The following is a 22633-nucleotide window of genomic DNA, read 5'->3' as shown; positions in this document are numbered from 1 at the left end:
GATAACGCCATATCCTAACAACAACCCTCTGTTTTATTTAAGCTTACCTGAGTAAGTTTGTATTATTTGCAATCAAACGAATGTGGCCTATATGTCGAGTTTTGCTGGTTCCCAAGTTATATCCTTTGTCTGGAAGGCCCAATGCCCCAGATCCATGACCCATCAAAGCTGGCCAATCTTAGGCCAGGCCAACCGTCATTGAGCAACGTGCTCTCTTGAAGGTCACCCAGGATGGATCACCCAAATGATGCTGCCTGTATCCCCACCTCTTCTGGACAGAGGGTTCTGGCAGTGCCTATGCTACCACTTTCCCTCTCACTTCCTTGTGTACCAATATTTGCCTTGCCCTTCCAACTGCCCTCATCCCAGTCCTTGCAAATTATAGTTATTTTACTGCTTATTTATCCAGAGCTGCTTCCATTTTATTTTATTTTATTTTTAATTTTTATTGACAAACCAAAACAACATGCAAACACAAATGTGCATAACATATAAACATTCCATATATAGTATACAATCAATAGCTCACAATGTCATCACATAGTAGTATATTCATCAACATATCATTTTTTAGAATGTTTGCATCAGTCCAGAAAAAGCAATAAAAAGAAAAGAGAAAAAAACTCATGCATACCATACCCTTACCTCACCCTCTCCTTGAAATTCCATCTTCCCATATATTTTAACCTTTGTTCCCCTGACTTTTTTCTATACCCCTTACCACTCCCTTTCATTGATCACTAGCATTTCAATCTACTCAACTTATTTTAACGTTCGTTCCCCCTATTATTTATTTATTTTTAATTCATTTATTTTGCTCCTTTGTCGATACCATAGATAAAAGGAGCATCAGACATAAGGTTTTCACAATCACACAGTCACATTGCGAAAGCTATATCATTATACAATCATCTTCAAGAAACGTGGCTACTGGAACACAGCTCTACAGTTTCAGGTACTCCCCTCTAGCTTCTCTAATATACCTTAAACTAGAAAAGGAATATCTATATAATGTGTAATAATGACCTACAGGATAACCCCTCGACTCTGTTTGAAACCTCTCAGCCACTGACACTTTATTTTGTCTCATTTCTCTCTTCCCCCTGTCCCTTCCATCTTTGAAGACTGGGCCTGGGCTTTCTGGGGCCACATCCAGTGAATTGTCGATTTGCTCAAGCTTGAGAGTCAACCATGGAGGACATCCTTCTCCTTCCAGTGCAGGGGAAGAGATTCTTATTGAACTGGCTGGTGCCCTTAGGGAACACAAGCAAACTTAATTTATGGTCCTATCAAGATGATAAAAAAGGGGCACTCACTTTCCAAAAGGAAAATAGAGGAGGATGCTGTTATTTAAAAAAAAGCATGGAAATGGGGCATCTGAATTTCTGCCACTACCTGAAGCTTTTATTTGTACCGTCTGTTCATTTTCACCTGCTTCCCTATTATCTCAAGGCAAAAGGGAAAGGTTTGCCTTGCTCCTTCCCCCTGTGTCCTATAGGCGGCCTTTAAAATTGGACTTTTCCACTTCAAATGGGGCCCTTATGTTATTTTTAATCCAATACTCCTGCATAAACATGTTAGAGTGGGTTGCAGGGCCCCTCCCAGGCCTGCCATGCACTCTAGCAGGAACCTGAGTCCTAGGGCTAACCATCATGCATGTCAATCTGCTTGTGTTAGTTCAGCATTGCACAGTTCCTTTATCTTAGTGAAAAGGGTGCAGTCTCCGGGTTCTTCCTTCTTCTTGGGTAACTCTTCAACGCAGTGTCCCAACCCAAAAGGCAGTTACTAAGTATGTTTTTTGTTTGTTTGTTTGTTTTGTTTTTAAAGAGCAGTGTAGAAACATGCCTCAAATGTTTTAATAGAATTTAGTTTTTCCTTAAACTGGCTTTTCATAGTCAAAACAAAACAAAGAAAACCACAGCCAATGTTAAAACTACTTAATAAACTTACAAACTTGAAAAATTAGACACTTCAAATAGGCAATAAACTTCATATTATGAAAGCAATATATTCCAAGTTTCAAAGATTTGACAAGTTCTGTAGACTGTCTTTCATGTAGACTGAGACTTTCAAATCCATGATATTCTGCCAGGTAGGACTGGGTATCATTCACTGGTTTGAGGTTGAATCCATTTCAAGGCATGTCGAGGTGGTACCGTAATGGTGGGATGGTAAAATGTACAGTCAGGTCTTGTACACTGAGTGTTAAATCTACAATGTTTTGGATGATAGAAGGGACATTCCATTTTCTTACAAGCAGGGAAGTAATGGCAGAGTTGACTACTAGAAGGTGATGCTGGTGTTGTAATTGCTGGTTTTGGAGGCAGTAATGGGATTCTTCTACTCACATGAGTGAAGGGACAATCTGACTGTGTACATTTTGCATCATATTTACAATTTGGATGAACAAACAAACATTTTTCAGCAAATTTATAATTGGGAAAGGCTTTGCAAGGTGAAACAGGATGATGGTAAGCACACTCGTCACCATTTTTGCAGGCAGGCCAGTATTTGCAGCGCTCCAAAAGTTTTTCTGGTTTTTGTGCCATACTCAATTCACTCATCTCAGCGTTTGAAAAGCCACCATTTGGGTCATCAAGCTGCCTGCTCATCAAGTGCAACTGCTGTGGGTGGAGGAGACCTTTGAGTCCCTTGTTTGAGGCTGCAGTTTGGTTTACGGGTTTCATTCCTTCAAAGCAGATGTCCTCCTCTTGATCTGACATGCATCCTGGGGCCTGGGGACACCATCCGGCGTCACTATAAACTTGGGACTTGCAGGTTTATCTGGTTGTACAAGATCTCGTGTCTGCATAAGGTGTCCCGATAGTACCCAAAGGGTATCTGCAGTCTTCATCCCCAACTCTTGGTTTGGTGCCACTACTATTTCCTCAGACAGCTTTGGCTTCTTCAGAATAAATGATCTTGTGTCTGCATGGACCATGGATTCCATGTCATAGTAATCTTGACTGATCTGCAGTTTCTGCCATTACTGGGTCAATCTGCAGTCGGGAAAACAATTGTCTCTGTTGAGCTCCTTGACTCTTTTCTGTATTATCTCCTTTTGTTTCCTCTTCTATAATGGGGGGACTTATTCTGGGGGGCCTGCTTTGCCCCTGGACCACTTCTGCCAGCAATTCTTCTTGAGAAGTTCGAGTTCTGGGAGCAACTGGAAGTGTTTGTTTCTGTGGGACTGTAGAGTAGTTTGTTGTTTTTGTTACAGATTCTTGAGCTTCAGAGATGGCCTTCAATATTAGATTCTTGTTAGCTTGTTTAGAAGGTGGAAGTCAAGGTCTCCTTTCAGGTTTTGCTGGCACCGACACACTGCTTGAAACACTTGCTGTCCAAGAACCATAATCATCATCTTCCTCCTCCTCTTCTCCATCATGATTGAATTTTTTTACTTTAATAACTGAACTTACCACAGGCAACTTTCTCTTCCGAAAGTTTTCTTCCTCAAGATTCATTTTTTCTGAGTTGTTTCTGAAGAAGGGACTGTAAGTCTCCTCCAAACTGTTAGGCACTTCTGGTTCACACAAATGTCCTGTTTCATATACACAGCTGTTCTGTATATCGAGTTGTTTGGGAGCATGAATATTGTTTTGCTGCTGTTGAAACTGCAACCTGTTTAAATGAGCACCACTATCTGCATTTCGACTTGCAGGTGGTCTATAAATTTCAATAGAAGGGCGAGAAGAACCATATGTAAGTGTCACTATAGGTTTTTTCTGAGATAAAGGATTCTCCTGCACAAAACTGAGGTCTTCATCAATGAGATCATCTGGTTCTGGCTTTATATCAATCACATCTTCAGAGGGTGCCGGCTCCCTCAAAGGTTTCACTGTTGACATTAATCGGGTTGCAGCTCCATCATCATAAGTCTGTCTAACATTAGTGGTTTTCTGCTCCTGTGAACTTGTGGACACTCTGGAATCCCTTTTTTCAGGTCTACTGCTTGTAACTGCAAGTGGTGGCACTGCAGCTTCATGTCTTCTCTCATCTCCCCTACCAAAACTGCTCTTGTTTGAAGGCACATTACTATCAAAGATGTTGGTATCAGAAGACTTTAGACTAGAGGGTTCTGTCGTAACAGAGAGAAGTTTATCTAATACACCATGAAGCCATATGGTGAATCGAATTGTGTTGTTCCCTAGAAATAGGGACAGGTCCTCTGTCATTTGGTCCTGACTTTTCTTGTTGGCCACCATCACCATAATGTAATCAGGAAGTTCTTCATCAACATAAGCTCCTAATTCTTGCAATTTCCCCTTAATGGCACTTCTGATCTTGCGGCTGATCTCGCGGCTGGTCTCGGTGCCGATCTCCATGGCTTCGCGACTGGCGGCGGTCACCGCGCTGCGCAGCGTTTCGTTTACCTGGAGCCCGGCACCGGCTCCCACCCCTGCACTAAGTATGTTTTGATCATCCTCAAGACTCTCAAACAATTCTCCTCCTTGAAGATCCCAAAGGAAAAACATTGCTACTTGTTGCAGCTCAAAGAGGAAGCTTCCTCCAAGAAGGCCACACAGCCGGCCTGGTCGGTAGTGAAGGAAGGTAGGTGCTCCATCATCCACCGCGCCCTCAGAGTCCTGCTGCCTTTTCCCAGCTCCACCCAATTCTTAGCGCAGAAGTGGGATGAAAACACCCAAAGAAGAAAGAACTCCATGGCAGACTGCAGACCCCTCCCACCTTCCCCCACCCACAAAGAAGTCCCCAACTTCCTTAAACCAACATTTTGATTTTCATCCCCAATTTTTGGATAAGTGAAGCTTGTAGCTTTGAAGCCTTATTTATTTTAAAATCTAATTTGACTCCTTCCCACACAGCCCAGATGTTCCTTCACTTTTCCCATTTTGATTTTCTTTTGACAAGAGGGATAAATGATGGAAATCAGGGTCAGCAGAGATTACAGTATAAACAACCTCTTGCTCCTCAAAAGGCTCCTGACCTGCAGGGTCTACCAACCCCTTCTCCTGGGCCTCGGCCTCTCTGCCACCTCTAGGCCCTGGTGGTTTTGTGCTGAACTTGGGAAATGTGTATGCCTGCTAATTCAGGCACCATTCTGTCAGCCTACATATGCCGGCATATCACAGAGACGGATGAGGAGCCAAAGTAAAAATAAACCTAAAATAAATGGTATTTGAAGACCTTGAAACAGATTAATTTAGATGTGCTCTGAAAAAGAGTGGGTTGGCTTTTTCTTTAACAACAAAAAAAAATCTTCTTTGGGAATTAGGGATCTTTTTTGTAATGGTAGAGCAAAAGGTTCCAATTCCTAGTCCTTTAATTTCTTACTTCATATTGCTCCAGTGAGTAATGAAGGCTCAACTTGGCTCAAATATTTTTCCTTTGTGCAGAATGGGCGCTCAATTAAGAAGAGGACACTCGGTCAGGCTGCCGGTACAAGAGAGCTTGTTCAACTCTCATTGGCTCCCACCACAGGGAGAAGAAGAGGCAGATATTAAACACTGTTCAGAAAAAATTAAATAAGTAAAGAGGAGTCCTGGTCCTTGAACTACCTCTAAGAGATATCATATTACATTTTTTCCAGTGTTTCCTAGGAAACCAGTTTAGTGTAAAACGTATTCTTTGTCTTCTGCTCTTTGCAAAATTGTTTGAACCATCATATCTCATAAAAGGTTGCTTTACAGGCAATTTGAACAGCATTAAAAAAAAGCTTAATCTGCAGTTTGCTGCACCAATGAAGGCAATACACCTTTATCGGAGACTTGAATGTTTCAGATTGTATTTGCTGAAAACGGATAAGATTATGCCATTATTTCTGAAGCGTCTGTGAAATCAAATCTTGTTGTCTTTTTTCCCCTTCAAATCATGAGCCTTTTTTTTTTCTACCCCCAACACACCCAAGTTGCATTAAAAAATCTCCAAATAATTTTAGGAGATTCTTATCAGCACTTACACAGAAGAGCATAAATAAGTGAGGGTGAGAAATATTTCTCTCTCTCCCCGCCCCCTTCCTCCCCGTTGCCCCCATCTCTGTCCTTGAACGGGACTTGCTCTCAGCCAAGATCTCCATGCATGTGTTCAGTTTCCATCGCTGATATGCTTATGAATTCCCAGTGCCATCACACCCAGGTGTGAATCTCCCATGCCAGCTCTGGCCCTATCATTGCTTGGTCAGTTGCTATTTTGGTTTTGCAAATTACTGAGGTACTTCAATGTGTATTGGGATGAAATCTGGTGAGGGTGAAGGGTTTAGGGTATTAGAAGGTATTTTAAAAAACAAACTTAAATTTCAACTACTAACTTTATCTCACATGTTAAAACCCTTTGGAAAACAGGCTGAATTCCTCCCCAGTGACATGGGTGTGCATTTATGGAGCATCCATGGGATAGCTGCTTGTTGCACTTGTGTATTGTTGGAAGAATGGGGTTAAGGGATTCATCTGACTTCCGTCCCTTGGGCCATTAATTACCTGTGTTCCTACAGTGCTGGTGGTCTCTTGGTTTCTGATAGGCATGCTATATTATGCCTATTATGTTTAAAAAGGATTCCTTATTCCCCATTACTCAATAAGATACAAGATGATAAAAAGCACTGGCCATGGGTCCACCCAGATGTATATCCTGAATCCACCAATTACTAGCTTGGTGATTTTAAGCTCTGCAGTATCCATCCTCCCTTCTTTTTTTTTTAAAAAAAAAAAATAGAACATCCCTGAATTCTAGCAGAGTACAGGCCCTGACATCTGCATTTCCCAGCCTCCTATACTATTGGGTTGGGTCCTTTGGCTATGCTTTTTGCCAGTGGAATGTGAGCCAAAGTGTCCTGTGCAACCACTGGGACTGGCTTCTAAAACTGACAGGGTATACGCCCCACCCACTCCATCTTTTGCCTTCCCTGTTGACTGAGAAATTGGCACAATTAGAAGAGCTTCTTGAATCTGATGATGAAAGCCAACATTGAAGATTGCTGAGCCGCCAGATCATGGGCTTCTGGGCTGTGATATGACAGTGAAATCCGTTTCTTTCTTTTTTTTCAGCTGCCATTTTCTGGGGTTTCTATTTTTTGCAGAAACCAACTCTGTGTCTTAATAGGGTATGGTATCATGCAATGAATTAGGAACTGGGACACCTGCTTCTCGCCCCCAGCTCTGCCACTAATTAGTAACGTGTTATTGAGCAGCCTCTCATGTTTTGATTTATTTTCTCCTAAAAGGAGGGTGTTGAACTAGATCTCTCAGCACCATTAGCTGTAGAATAATGATCATCACGTACATATTTGGTATATTGTTTTATACTTGTAGCGAAGTAGAGGTTTTTCCCTTGAAAGAAACGTCACAACCTCTTAGGACATGAACTAGGCATAGGCTTGAGGTTCTTCCCTACAGGACATCTGCAGCTGCATCTGGAAGCCTTTTGGGCTCAGTCCTGCAGATGTGCTTGGGGAACATGGCTGTGAGTTGATCAGCTCAAGGAGTGAGTCACCAATGCAGGGGCAAGCAAAGAACACTTTGGTGTGGTGTCCTGGTGTCCATGAGTACAAGCTTACAGTTGTGCTCTTCCTGTGTATTCTCGAGGTCAGGAATGCCTGTCCAGAAGCAACAGTTCCTGCCAAGCGGACAGGAAGAGCCCCAGTCAGCAGGGGAGGCAGAACTCAGTGGAGGGTCTGACCAGTCCCACCAGACCATCCATCTGGGAATGGACGAGGAGGGCAGCATTAGAGCATTTGGCATCCCCCCAGGCCTCAGTGGGACATCATGGGGCTGAGATGGCCACACCCGCAAAAAAGAACCAGAATTTCTTATCAGGCCAAGCAGGGATATGATTGACCAAGATCAACCGGCTGCTTTTTCTTTTCCTTTTTTTTAAAATTTATTTTATTATTAAGTGTACCAGCATAAAAACACAAACATTCTTACCATATGATCATTTCATTCTCATTCATCATATATAATGTCATTCACAATATCATCACATAGTTGTATATTCATCATCATGATCATTTCTTAGAACATTTGCATCAATTCAGAAAAAAATAAAAAGACAACAGAAAAAGAAATAAAACGAAAACAGAAAAAAAAAATTATACATACCATACCCCTTACTCCTCCCTTTCATTGATCACTAACATTTCAATTTACTAAATTTATTTTAACATTTCTTCCCTCTATTATTTATTTATTTTTAATCCATATGTTTTACTCATTTGTTCATAAGGTAGATAAAAGGTTTTCACACTCACACAGTCACGTTGCGAAAGCTATATCATTATACAATCATCTTCAAGAAACATGGCTACTGGAACACAGCTCTACATTTTCAGGCAGTTCCCTCCAGCCTCTCCATTACACCTTAACTAAAAAGGTGACATCTATTTAATGCGCAAGAATAACCTCCAGGATAACCTCTCGACTCTGGAATCTCTCAGCCATCGACACTTTATTTTGTCTCATTTTGCTCTTCCCCTTTTGGTTGAGAAGGTTTTCTCAATCCCTTGATGCTGAGTCCCAGCTCATTCTAGGATTTCTGTACCACGTTGCCAGGAAGGTCCACACCCCTGGGAGTCATGTCCCACGTAGACAGGGAGAGGGTGGTGAGTTTGCTTGTCGTCCAACTGACTGCTTTTGTTAGTAGACTAGGAATATCTAGGGGAGAGAAATCCAAATCAGACCAACACTTTTTAGTTGTCAACAGGATGGTGGCTCAGAGTTACTGAATTTGAAGATTCTGAGGACTGGGATCTCATTTTGAATGCCACGTTGGAGCAGCCGGACAGTGTGGGTTTTGGTATTTGGAAGCTCTGGTAAAAAATATTCTCCTCTCATTTGACTTTTCCTCAGTTCCATGAGGTAGGCGGGGCAAGCATCACTAAATCTATTATTATTATTATTATTGGCATGGACAGGTTCCCAGAATTGAACCCAGGTCTCTGGCATGGCAGGCAAGAATTCTGCCACAGAACCACTGTTGCACCACCCCACCAAGTCTATTTTGCAAATGGAGAAAATGAGGTGCCAAGAGTTAGAATATCTGCTCCATATGCTCCACAAATGGAGAGGTGGTCTCAGATTAGAACCCAGGCCCACAGATGTTCTAAAGCCCTTTGCTCTGTGAGCAGGCATGGCCTGCTAGGGAAAACCCTAGGCTGCCAGAGCAGCGACTCCTGTCCCTAAAAGCCGCTAGGGGGTGGCCTTTGCAGGGCTGGTCTCGGAGCACCTCAGCCTCAGCACACCAGCCCCACAGAGCCCTGCTTTGTCCCTGCACCCAGACCTGTCTGCTGTCTGCCCAGGTAATTAGGGAGAATCATTTCTGGGTCACTCTTACCTGAGGACAAAGCAGTCCCTTTGATTTCTCCATTAGAAAGCCCAACAGATTGAATGACAAGGAAAAGTTTTTGATCTTGCTATTACAGTCACCTAATTAAAATGAGAGGCAGATGCTCCAACACCTAGTAATTTTCACCTCACTTACTTTGGCTCCAATTACAGCCCTTCCCTACTGACTTACACTGTTTAAATTACAAAGTCAGAAGGAAATATGGCTATTTACCTGTTTCTATTCATACATGGAAGGCTAACACATTATCTTTTCTCCTCGAGCAAGAAATGTGATCACAGGCCTTCTTTTCACCCTGGAAACAGAGGGGAACAAATCTTTGGTTCTTAATAAAAGTAAACACTAATAAGAAGCCAAACTTGCCAACACCTACGCTAACCTTCAACAGACAACTTAGCTGCACACACATGTACACACACCTTCACAAAAATGTTCCCTTCCCAGGGATGGAGGAGACAGGTCTTTGGAATAACCATAGCACTTGGTTTTGTCCTGGCATCCACACTTTGGAGCAGATACTTAAATAGACTTTAAAAGATTAACTTTTCAAAGTCAATCGGCTATTGGCTTTGACCCTTTAGATCATGGAAAGTTAATTGTTCCAAAGGTTGTTATTTTTACTGAGTACGAAATTAGGTAAATAGCCCTTTGAGTGGCATTTGGAATTATACCAGAATTACCAAAGTTGATTGTAACTAAGCTTCAATCTTTACTCACATGCATTTTCTTGTGCTGAGAAAAGACTTTGTGCATTGGGAGCTGAGCTTCAATTGGCAAACAAACAAACAAACAAACAAATAAATAGAACAGCAACCAAGCAACCAAGCTGAAAGAGAATAATGGGGTTTCTAGGAAGAATAGCCATTTTCCGTGGGTCTGTGTGGAATTTGCGAGGGGTTTTCTGGGGCAGGGGTGCGTGGGAAGGCGCTGGCTGGGTCATGCCCCACTGCGGGCGCTCGCTGCAGAGAAGATGGCTCTGTCTCTTCTGCACCAAGCGCACTCACAATGGCTGGGGCGCCGGCGGGTGGGGGCCAAGTAGTTTATTGACTCGGGGAGGGCAATTCTGGGGCGGTGGCAACACGGAACGTGGGGCAGCGAAATGGAGGAAGAAAATAACCATCTATGTGGAGACCTTCTGTCTCCTTCCAGTCTGCTGGATGGTTTTTCTAGGCTCTCAGCCAAGTCATTCAATTATTGATTTGGAGGGATGAAGTCAAATTGTTTAGTTGGTGCCCATACGGCCAAAGCGGCCAATGGCACAACCATGAAAAGGTAACATGAATATTTCTTACTTTACCTCTTACTTTCACACTTATTTTACCTCATTCTTCTGTGAAAGGAAAGGTGGTAAATTCATCAGTTTTCTAGGTATAGAGCCTTTCTCCATTCCCAGTTAAGCCTGTGTTCTCTTAAACTCATTAATTTCTCTAGTGATACGTGTGGCTGGGGTGAGAAGAAATTGCAAAAGCCGAGCCTTCCATTCCTTTTCTCCCACTGAGGCAGTCTGGGTCACTGCCACTTGAAGTGGCAGGGTGTGTCTCAAGAAGAGAGCTCACTGCCTTTGGCACCAGCTCCCTGTTTTCCTGCTTTGTTGACAGTTCCTCATAACACTGCTGGCATCAGGGCTTTGCAGACACAGGAAGGAAGAGATGTGTTCTTTAATGATGGAAAAATATTAGTGTACAATGCCCTTAAAATAGAACGTGTGTGCCTAGCCTTTATTTTGGGGACTTTATTGTTGTGACCATCTCTCCTGGGAAAGGTTGTGAGAGGCTCTTCCCCTCCAGTGAAGCAGAGTAATTGTGTAACCTGAGGTGTCCCCGAGAGAGCTGAGGAGATGATGTCAACACACGGGTTTTTGAAATATTACTACTTCTCAGTGTTGATCAATTCACCAATAGACACCTCCTCTCCAAACTTCATTAGCTGTAAAATGGAGACAACCATATATATATATGTTGCCCAGCCTACTCGACTGTTATGAGGAACAAGTAGATTAATGAACAAGATCATCGTGTGCAAACTGGAAAATGCCACAAGTATAAAATGTCATTGTTATTGACAATGGGAAGCCCTGCTTTGCTCTAGAAGGTAGCATTCTACTTTTCAATTTTTATGAAACAGACCTTAGCTCCTTTGTTGAAACTCACACTGCTGCATGGACATGGGGCTAGAGTGCAAAAGATCCCACATCCACACCAGAGAAATGATGTCAACATCGGTTGGGACCAGCCCACTTTCTCACCACCCTTTGACATGGCAAAGGCCATTGTCATGGAGAACAAGGAAAAAGAGAGCATTTGGCAATTGGAGAATTTTTTGATCATCTTTCTTCTCCTAGGAAACCCCTAGGAATCCTGCCTATGTTTCCTTCATGTTGGTTTTCTGGCAGTTGGTATTGTGTTCAAGGTCACCTTCAACTGTTGTAAGCTGAAAATTGTCAATGAAAAATGTTCCTTATTTCATGGCTACCTACTTTTCCTCTTCATTAGCTTCCCCTTATCTGGACCATTAGCAGGACTGATAACTTGTTCTGGGGGTGATGTTAATGATTCTCATGGGAGTCCTCTATATGAAGGAGATTAGGGAGAATAAAAAGGTACCTAGACACCCCAGCCAGGGTCCAACAGAGCTGTCAGGGGCTTGTGTCCAGGCTTCTCTGCAAAGGTCTTGGTTCCCATTTCTGAGATGGTAGTGCATGACACTTCACTTTAGACCATAAAGTCAAAATCCATGTTTTCCTAGAAAAAGAGGTGAAAGATTTCCCAAGGGGTCCGTCTTCGGCAGACATGGGTTTGGGCTTCTGCAACGTGTTTTGTATCAGACATCAAGAGGAGAAAGCTGCTGTGATTGCATTTGTGTGTGCACATGTGTGCGTAGATGTGTTTGCAGAGGGTGGATGGGTGGGGGGAGAAGCACCCCACCACTCAGCTGCCTCTCTTGATTTGCTCAAATTTCATTTCCATTTGCCTGAGGGACATCTGCACATTTTTCTGCCCAGTCACATTTAATACGCATCAGTTCAGCCCAAACCCTCCATGAGGTCAGCCACCCCTACCTTCAGGCATCCCGGGGGGGTTAGAGCTAAGGATACACAATACTCCAAATGGAATATTGAAGATCCCCATCTGTCTGGCAGTCCCGATCAATAAATGAGAACCCTTTCTTCCCACTTCTGTACAAGAGACATGTCACCAACTGGTTTTAAGACAAGCGTGCGATATGGGTTTATAAGGGTTTGTGAGTCCAAGCCCCCAGCTGTCACAGTGTTGAGCCAGGAAAAGGATTATGCCCTTAATCACGTTATTTTGTTACAAAAGGGTCCTTTTAAATTCCCCTCACCCCTTTCCCTCCAGAAAAATCTACCAGTGTCTGAAATTGTAGGGGCCTTCCTGACACTTTTATTTCACTTGCTGAATGGCTTTTTTTTTTTTAAAGATATTTTGTTCAGGCAGTAAAACCTAGGCAGTCTGGTTCTGGGGCATTTCATTTAGCTTCTGCCAAGTTACAAGGCTGAACAATGAGACCAGTTTGTGTTTACTTGACATAGCACTTAAGGAAAGCAAGCAGGTCCAACACTTTGGATCTGGCCAGTCCATGGTGCTCCTATTGTATGAAAATACCTGACCTGCTGGTCATTTGAGACAATTACTACTTTCTCTCTCTCTCTTTCTTTTTTTTTTTTGCATGGGCAGACTCTGACAATCGAACTCGGATCCCCTGCATTGCAGGCAAGAATTCTAGCACTGAGCTACCCTTGCACCACCCTCAAGACAGTTACTTCTTAGGGTGGGAAGTCTAAAATCACACTATAGATACCTCCAATTCTGTACCAACAAATGAAGCAACGAACCAAACAACACAACAACCAAAAATCTGCCTGAGTGACGACATCCTTGGGACACCAGCTAAAACACAGGCTGCACCTGTTCAGCCCTTGTCACCTCTCCACCAGAGCGGAACAAAGCTGACTGCAGCAAAAACGACCACTTCCAAGGATCAGATTGCACTGCAGAATTGTCTGCTTCAAAACAATGTGATCCCAGAGCCTGCTCCGCTCCCTGCCTGGACCCAGGTAGAGGAATTTGGGCTTTCCGGCTGGAGACGGGTGAGGTGGTGTATGACGAAAGAGAAAGGATGTGAGAAAGGATGATTGAGTGAGAGGGAGGTGCCGTCTGGGGAGGCAGGGGGTCAAGTCTTTTTAACTAAATTGTGCTGATCTGAATGAATGGGGTAGGAGACCATAAATTTGTCTTTCAAAGAGCTGCTCTATTGCCAGCTTTGGGATCATGAGCAAATCCCTTCAGCTCAATGGACCTCAACTTCTCCCATTTTTTAAATGGAAAGGATCAGTCTCGCCATTGCCAGTTCTCTCAGTTCTACAAGATGATTGAGTATAAATGGGCAAGGCAAAGCTGCCAGTCACATAAGGAGAAGGAAGCTCCTTTAACTGATAAAAGAGGGGAAATCACAGAACTGAATCTGAAATTGGAGGCAGGGTTTCCACCTGTGTTTCTCCTACCAACTTAGTATGCCATTTGGCATATTGCTGCCTGCCCGAGCCTCTCTCTGGACTAATTCACTTTCCATATCACTGCCAGGTAGCTTTCTCATACACTCCAAAGGCGTTTTGCTGCCCATCAGTGAAAATCTGAGCACACAGTAAGCAGGCCTTCCCCTGTCTGGCCCCAACTCCCTTCCCAGACTTGCCCTGCCAGGCTTTCTCATTGACCTTGCCTGTTAGACCTTTGTAATTGCCCACACACAGCCTGCGTGGCATCCTTGCATGTTGTCCCCTCTGCCTGGCCTAGCTGCCTGGAGAACTCCTGCTCATTCTACAAGAACCAGACCAAATGTTGCCACCTGCCCCCTAAATTCCTACTCTGCTTTCTTAGCACTCTGTTCTTACCTAGCAATTACTGGGGCCATGTCAGTCGCTTCACCCAAAGGAGGAGACAGGACCTGCAGTATGATTCGACTTTGTGGGATTCAAGAGACACAGTTGGAAATGACTTATTATCAAAAGGTGACTGGGTCAGACTCAGAGAAAGTCACTGTGTGAACTGAGGCCCCAGTGCCAGCTTTCCTCCACTCAAAATGGGTGCAGAAGGTTAAAAGTAAAATATTGTAGCTGAAGACTTATTTAAGTAACTGTTTTGAAAATATCCCAGAGGGGGAAACCTGATCTAGAGCATTTCAAAATGCTACTATGCAAAATAAAAATCAAGGGCTGTATCCTACTATACCTCCAACTGTGTCTTCTGGGTTATGAGCGAGAAATGCTAACAAGGAGAAAGATCCAGCACCGTCTACCTTATTAATATGTAAAAAGGCTGAAGTCACATCTGTGCAAGGATCTATTTTTAGTGGACCCTACATACTAAAATCCTAGCCTTGATCTCTTAAACTATCAAGCCTACCATAAATGTTTGATGATGAACAAGCCCATAAAAAGAAAATGCATAAAATGAATAGAAGGAGTCAATGCGTGCTCTGCCTTTTAATTACCGGTGGCTTCTGCTAAAATCCTGCTGCAGGCTGGATGCAGGCAAAGAAAACACATTGATAATTTGGAGCAGGATGGCGCGGGGCGGGGGGGGGCACTATGTATTGCAAACAAATGCATCTAACTACATAATTATTTATGCTTTGGAAACCCAATAGAGATGGGAGAAAGAATCATAGAGATAGAATCATGCCCTTTCCCAAACTCCCCTCGCCCCCCCCGCCCCAAATATGAGGGAATGATTTAAACAGGAAAAAGTTAGATATAAACAAAAGCATTCAGGACTCAAAAGATAATGTAGAACAGTCTGGTTTTATTACTTTTAAGTAATAAAGAGCCTTTCCTTGCTTTTTTTTCTTTTTCCTCTTTTTTTTCTTTTCTCTTTTCTTTTTTACAACATACATTAAGTCATGAAACAGATGTTAGGGGATGTGGAAGATGGAAGGGCAACTGGTGATATCACAATATTTTTTACAACTTTACAACAAATATAAATCTGAGTTTGTTGCATCTACCAGTGTCTAGCAAGGGTGGAAAGCAAAGGCACACTCAGGTTTATGGACCCTCCCCCCACACACAGCAGGAAAAAAACGAAAAGGGAAAGAATACTTAAATGTAGAAGAACTGCTCAATACACCGGGCATTTTAGGATGGACACAACCAGCAGTGTGGGGTGGAGGATGTAAGTTTTGACACAGATCTCCTTAACACGGCAGAGGCAGCAGTGTCCCTGCACAGCCCCTGCAAGGGGACGGACGGCGGCTCAAGTTGCCTGTGGGGGCTGCACTGTCAATACTTTTGGGAGTCAAGCGTTGGGGAGAAGGTAGCAGGGTGGCATAGGTTTATATGTCCATGACCTTCCTAACTTCTGCATTTCTAAAAAGAAAAAGTTCAAGGTAAAAACAGTGCTTGGATTTCTGGAAAAGACTGCCTGGTTTCAGGGTACAGAATTCATAGGCTGTGAATACTGATCCCCCAAATAAAATGAAACAATCTAAAATATTAGCAGGAAGGAAGACAAAAACCAACCCTGAACACAAAAGCAAAACCTCACTGGGTTTTTGGAAGAGAGGGCTGTGTATTCACCCATGTTTGCACACTCACATGGTGGGGGGAGCCTCTGGTTATGAAGGCACTGCTTTCTCACCAGCCAACTCAAAACTGTCCTTGTCAATTTCGTTTTTTGGGAAAAAAGTTTTTATAAAGACAAAACAACCCAGAAGATCAAAGTGGGAATAAAAAGAGACAAAGAGACCACCAAATATGCTGTTTAGCTGTTCAAAAAACAACAGCCAACAACAATGCTTGTTTTACAGTATGTTGACAATTCTTTTGTTCATAACAGAGAAAACAAAAGCCCCTTCTTCTGTGTGCTTGAGAAAATAAAAACCGAGAGGAGAACACACACACACATACACACACCCCTCCCTCCCACCCCCTACAAACAATAACAAAAAGGATAAAAGTAATTAAAATTAAAACTCTTTCCCCCTAGTCAACATTTTTTTTTTTTTGCAGCATCCTTTGTGGTTGGCTTTGTACTCAAAAGGAGAGTTACTCATCCTTCACAGCAGGGACCAGCCTGCCTGCATCCATTTCTCTGTGTGGCTTGCACGTGGGCAAAGCACACACATGGAGACCTCTTCCCTCCCACTCCCAGGTGTGTGCCCACCTACACACAGTTATCTCCAGTCCATGGACACAGCTGAAACGAGGACCGAGACACGGCCCCTCTCTGCTGGCTAATGAGGATTATCACCGTATTGAAATGATCTGAGACTATAAGGGAAGTGGGGAGCTCTGCAGGACGAAAGGGGCTTTGCCACCCACAGCCCTGGGCTCCACACTCAGCAGCACAGCCAGAGGGCCGTTCAGGTTGGCACGACTAGAAGGAAGTGTGAAGCTGGAAGGCGCGGTGGCACCCGGCTCTCCCGGGCTGTAAAAGGAACACCATTGCATTCTTCTCCCATCTGCTTGACTTCCCATCTTCCAGAGGGCTGGAGAGGCGGTGGGGGGAGGGCGGGTTAAATAAATATCTGTTATTTCTTTCAAAAGGGGAGAAAAGTTTACCATAACGACGGTTTACAAGTGTACACAACTCAGGGTGTAAGGCACAAATTTACATGTGGAAAACAGGCTATTCACAGATGGAACCCCCACAAAAACCCCGTGCGATCAAACCATTCACTTATGCAAGGTGGCAGCCAGCATATTAACTAGTTCACACTGTTTGCTGTCTCACATGCAACATGAAATGAGATGGCGGATCACAAGCTGGTGCCTTCAAAGAAAGGAGGAGACACTGACAAACCACGCTGGTGGCCACGGGGACACGGATGTGCCATTCTAAAAGTTTCTCTCCTGGTTGCTTTAGCAGTTAGGTTCTGGAAGGACTTTTAAACTAACGAACATTTTTTTTTTCGTGTTATTATAGGCCAGAGATCTGACCAGCAAATTAACTGGTAGATTTAAATAAATATTCCCCTCTTAACTTGTTCCTTTAGCTAGAGATCAGACAGTCCAAACACAAAGCTCAGAATTCCAGCTCCAACTTATTTACTTCAGTGAATTTATTGTAAAAATAAAGAAACTCAATTATTCCAGTTAATGGATTTCATGTTAAATAGTTTAACTTTCAATGGGCTTCCTGAAGAGCTGTTCATAGGACGATAGGTGGGAGGGTCCTTTCCTTAAGGAAAAAGAAAAAAGGGTGAACAATAAATAAAGGGTTACTTGCGTTAACGGTCACGTTATTCATTAAAAGAGAGAAGCAGAAATTTATGACATAGATGCCCAACATGGCATTGATCTGCTATAACAGAAAGCTGTAACACTGGTGAGCATTTCACAGTATCTGCGCATAGTAAACTTCTGCCATTGTTAAAGTCTGAGTTAGAGTTATCAATGGATTCTTTATTTTTTAATTTTTTTTGTCTTTTCAATTTTCATGATTTAAAAAAAAAATGTACTTGTTTTGCGGCGTGGATCGCTAGCCCCGTGTGGCAACACCCCTGCAGTCCTGGACAGTATGCTGCAGTTGCCAGTTCACCTCTGTGTGTGTTGCATGTGAGTGTGTGTGTGTGTGTGTGTGTGTGTGTGTGCTTGCATGTGCTTTTGGCTCATGGTTGTGATGACAGTTTAAGTCTTTTGTGAGTCCGACCTGTCGCGGGGTGTGGGGGAGGAGTGAAGGAAGAGAATGGAGGTGAGTCCCGCCGTGGCAAACCTTCACCAAACCACGTGGCCCGGTTTCCAAGAGCGGCCCCTGTGTCCCAGAGAGGAGGAGCCCAGCGTCCCCAGCTCGGCCACGGGCTCTCCTGCTCTGCCGGGTACGCTGGGGAAGTTGGCGGCCTTGCGGAGCCGAGCGGGCGCCTCGCCTTTTCCTGCTGGTTCGGACACCTGACCCCCGCCCCCTGGGATTATGTACACGCATCGTTGGGCTTCATGGACGTGGAAAGGGGAGCAAAGGAAGGTTTGGGGGGTACGTCCGGCTTTAGCGAGGGCGTACGCTTCAGCCCCGACCTGGTCAGTGAGTTGTAGGCGTTGAGGCTGGGTTGCCTCGAAACGGTCCCGGCCTGGCCGGATGGCTGGGAGCTGTGCACCTGGATTGAGTCCACCCTCTGTGGGGCAGGTGGCGGGTTGTCTCCCCGGCCAAAGCTCTGGTTCCTGGAGAGGTGGGAGGAGTTGGAGGAGTTAGTATTGTTTCTTTTGAGCGTGGTGGCCTGGTGGCTTCTCGTGAGCGAGTTTGTGGGGTAGCTCCTCTTATAGTCAACCGCGTAGGAGGAGGAGTGGTGCATTTCCAGCCGCTTGCCCAGGCCATTCTGAGACAGGGAGGCCCCCGGGGGGCCCAGGGAGGCCTCCCGCTGAGGAACCTTGGGGGGCAGGCCGTCCAGGTTCTCCCCGAGGTTCACCCCGTGGTTGGGACTCTTGCTGCTGAGATGCTCCTTGATGGTCTTATACTCCAGGGTGGCCGCCTGGTCTTCCAGCGCCATCGGGGCCATGTCGCTCCTTTTGGGCTGGTCCACGTACTCGTGCTGGTAGCCCTGCTGGCCGACGGGCAGGACCACCACGCTGGGGATGTGGCCGGGGGAGGCCCGCAGGGGCAGGTCGGTGGGGATCACGGGGGAGGCCATGGGGGGCAGGTCCTTGGTGCAGGCGTTGATGAGGTTCTGGTTCCGTTCCCACTCGCGGCTGCCGCGGCCGGGCTTCCGCTGCTTCTGCTGCAGCGTCGGGGTGGACTCGGGCGTGGGCAGCGCCGCCAGGTCCGGGTGGTGCTGGTCGGCCTTCATGAGCGCCTTGGCCGTGCTGCCCGGAGCGGCCAGCTTGCCGTTGGGCATGAGCGGCGTGAGGACGGCCTCGGGCTTCGGCTCCCTGGCCTGGGCGTCCCCGAACAGGCCGCTGAGCTTGGTCACGCTGCTCATGGAGCCCCGGCGGGAGTGGGCGAGCTCCTTCTCCTTGCGCTGCGCCGCCGCCACGTCCTTGCGCCGGTGGTCGCACACGCAGTAGACCACGATGCCCGAGAAGACGGCGCCCATGACGAAGGCCAGGATGACCGAGATGGCCAGCAGGGTGACGGGGACCAGCCGGTCGTGGCCTTTGAGGTAACTCTCCCGAATCACTCCTGCAACAGACATCACACCGGGGGTTAAGAAAGGAAAGGCGCGCCGCGAGGCTTCTGATTAATCATCACCATCATCATTGCTATGATTTTTGTTGGGCATCCTTCCTGGTAATTAATAACAGCCCCGAGGGACACGGCACCTCTGCGTAGCCCGTGGGAGGGGCCCCGGTTTGCCAAACGTTAGGTTGTCAGTCCCTCCCCGTCAGCATCTTTCTTTGCCTTCTTTGTGGACTGAAAAAAAAAAAAAAAACCGAGGGCTTTCTCGCCCCCCTCAAGTACGCGTTCTCTCTACCGGGCCTCATGGCTCGGCATGTGCAGTTTGCAATCTTTAAAGCTCATGTGTTCATCTCTCCCTCCTTTTGCGTCGTCGAAGCCTTCCTTCCCCCCCCAGAACCGAGACGACCCAGCTATTCTGAGTCCGCGGAGGGGAGAGGCGACGACTTTATGCTCGTTAAATGAACAAATCGCGGGGGCGCGCCAGGCTTTCAGCCCGGGCCTTTTCGGGTGACCTCCTCGGGGAGGCGACGTGGCCTCTGTGTGAAGAGAAGGCGTGTTTGCATTGCAAGCGACTAGAAAAAAGAGGGCGTGTGCTGTTTACAGTGAAAGAAAATGACCAAAGTTCCCAGATTTCAAACGTTTCTGCTGATTTTGCATCTACCCCCACCCAAAGCAAAGCTGAGCAAAGCAAACCAGAAAACACCCAGGCACATTCAATTTCAGGCAACTATGCTGAATATCTGAACGAAGCTCTCTTCCTTACTGGAACTGAAAGAGTATTTTTAAAATAAATAAATAAAGGCCTTTTGGGGGCCCTGCAGTGGGTTTGAGAAGTGTCAGGTGTTATGATTGGGGTTAGGAGTTGACTGTCACGGTGAGAATCTTCAGCAGAGCTAATCTCTTCAATTTAATAAAAATTATGTGACTAGAGCTGTCAATAATCTTACACTACATTAACCAAGACCCTACGTTTCTGAAGAAAGTTGCTTTCCCGGTTCCTGCTTAATCAGCCACCAAGCTGAGAGACTCTAATCAAATGCAAACACTGAAGCAGTTATTTTTTAATATCAAGTGAGAATACACATCACAATTGTCAGATCTTAAGTGCCTGATGCGGTAGCTAAAAAATAAAATCTCAGATACCTCAATTCCTGCCTCTGGAGAGTGAAAAACACGAATACATTAAAGGCACTCCACGGGCTGAGGAAATGTAAACATTGTTCCTATTATGGAAATGATAGCAAGACAGAAAATGTACCTTCTCCCGTCTCAGGAGACACATTTTTCATCTACTAAATCAACTCTTTCTGGAATATGGTTAATGTATTTTACTGGCAGATATCCGTGGTGCAGAATTAGAACGGAACGAACAAATCTCCACTCCTTCCCAAACCCACAACATGCAGCCCCGAAACTTCTGCCGAAATGCTTTTTATGCCACAGCGAAGACCTTGAAGAAATGCAGCTTTGTCATATTTTCCCCCCTTGCTAAAATATTTTGATTACTGAAGAGAATGCTTTTAAAACCTAGAAATCTTAGCCTGAAAATTATTCTCTCTCTCTCTCCTTTTTGAACTGCCCTCCTCCTTTCAATTGTGACATCACAGTCGGTTGCCGTGGAAATGATTGCTCTGTGACAAAGGATTGTGATTTCAGGTGGGGAATAAATAGAAGCAGCAGATCTCTCTTGAGAAACCAAGATTCTGTGATTAAACAAATGTCCTTGGTAATGAAGGGCAGTTGAGGCAATTCACCCCGGAGAAAGAGTGTGTGAGACGCTAGGACGCTGAATACTTTCCAAATGTGACACTTTTCAAATATTTTTTGAATTATTTTCATGAAGTTTCAAGGAGTAGAAACTGAGAAGCAAAGGACAGTAGGCAACTTGGGCGATAACTCACACCTTTTATTTCACAGAGCTCCCCAAACAGTGGGGTGTCTTGCATTTAAATATGTTTTAATACTTAGTCACTAAGGAGCTGTGCTAATGAAAACTTCTTCCTTAAATTTGCATTTCCTTGTTGTTGTGCTAAAATTGCAAGTGATTTTCTTTCAATCTTGATTGTGCATGGGGTTCTTCTATTGAACATCAGTTTTAACCACCTACACATAACTGCACAAAAGCGTACACCTGTGAATAAAATAGGTGTAATTTCTCTCGTTGACTTGGTGATTTCAGTGGAGTCTCAAGTAGGCCAGAGCTCACTGATGATGGGTACTTGGGAAATTTTTTTTCATGGCAAGGGGTGTACCATGGAGTCCTTCCAGACAGCCATATTTATTTATTCCACAATAAAGAAATTACTTATTTCACAATAAATTGTGAAGGTATAACTACCTACAATTGATTCTGGCATTCTATAATTTAAATTGCCCTCTGAGCTTAAAAGGAACATGGAAAGAATGAGGCTATTGCTATCCATTTGTTTCATTCATTGCTCATTTTGGAAAACTGCAAAATTTTCAAACTTCTCACAGCTTCTAAACCCCACCTTCTGCTCCCAAGTATCATTCTTTTTTGCCTGTCTGAAGGTTCTGGGTTAAGAGTCTTTGCCTACCATAGACTCTTGGAAATCACTAGCTCTTTTCAGTGAGAAAACTTCTTTCTTAGTGCAAGGCATTTGAGTTCAGGTTTTTTCGTTGTTAACATGTCAAGTAAGATCTGACCTTTGAGGAAAATGGTGTCCCAGACAGTTCTCCCCACCCTTTCTCATTCTGTTATGTAAATAATGCCCTTAAAAATCTTTCTGCCTCTCTTCAGCTTTTAGATATTCATTGGAGGCAGGTGGCTTCCCTCATCTACTTGTGCAAATTCAGAAACTCCGTGACCAAAGTTAGAAACAGACCAGAAACGAAGCTGAAATCACAATTAAAGCGGATCAGAAGTGAATAGGGATTTCTGGAAAATACCTTCCATATATTAAATTTTCTGCTTATATCTTGAAAAAGACCAAGGTAGCATTCGTGGAAATGATCAAATCAACTCTGGGACTTTGGTCACAGTAGACTGGACACACTAGACTTGCCTGTGGGGACGCATAAGCAACGCTAGAGCAGATCTCAAAAGGCTTGGAGTCTTGGGCACCAACTTTCCGACTGGGTGACCTTTTGGCAAGTACCTTAGCATCTCCGGGCCTCAGTTCTTTCATCTGTGAAGTGGGTTTAACATGCTTAATTGTACTGCCTTATTGGGTTGTTAAGAGCATCAAATGAAA

The 22633-nt window shown here is 44.6% G+C and overlaps 2 protein-coding genes and 1 long non-coding RNA gene across 11 annotated transcripts in view; 1 reads left to right on the top strand and 2 right to left on the bottom strand.

The window, feature by feature from the left end:
* Positions 1-1832: 1832 nt before the first annotated feature.
* LOC143665278 (zinc finger CCCH domain-containing protein 14-like) lies at positions 1833-4325 on the bottom strand. The gene is given in 2 exon segments (XM_077138694.1): positions 1833-2571; positions 3193-4325. Coding segments are annotated over 2 exon segments (1599 nt in total). The 3' UTR covers positions 1833-2105.
* A 10771-nt stretch (positions 4326-15096) lies between these two features.
* The window catches only part of SEMA6A (semaphorin 6A), a 125367-nt gene continuing 117830 nt past the window's right edge, over positions 15097-22633 (bottom strand). For 8 of the 9 annotated variants that reach the window (XM_077138887.1, XM_077138885.1, XM_077138889.1 and 5 more), the window contains one exon: positions 15097-19421. In XM_077138887.1, coding sequence (XP_076995002.1) covers positions 18220-19421 — 1202 coding nt within the window. In that variant the 3' untranslated portion in view covers positions 15097-18219. The remainder of the gene's footprint in view (positions 19422-22633) is intronic. The other variant, XM_077138891.1, reaches the window with a different exon arrangement.
* Positions 19092-22633, top strand: part of LOC143665461 (uncharacterized) — a 58048-nt gene continuing 54506 nt past the window's right edge. The window contains exon 1 of the long non-coding RNA XR_013166978.1: positions 19092-19401. This is a non-coding gene — a long non-coding RNA (uncharacterized LOC143665461). The remainder of the gene's footprint in view (positions 19402-22633) is intronic.

Source organism: Tamandua tetradactyla, chromosome 21 (genome assembly GCF_023851605.1).
Source record: "Tamandua tetradactyla isolate mTamTet1 chromosome 21, mTamTet1.pri, whole genome shotgun sequence".
Lineage (NCBI taxonomy): Eukaryota > Metazoa > Chordata > Mammalia > Pilosa > Myrmecophagidae > Tamandua > Tamandua tetradactyla.
This window is presented reverse-complemented; position numbering and strand designations above follow the sequence as displayed.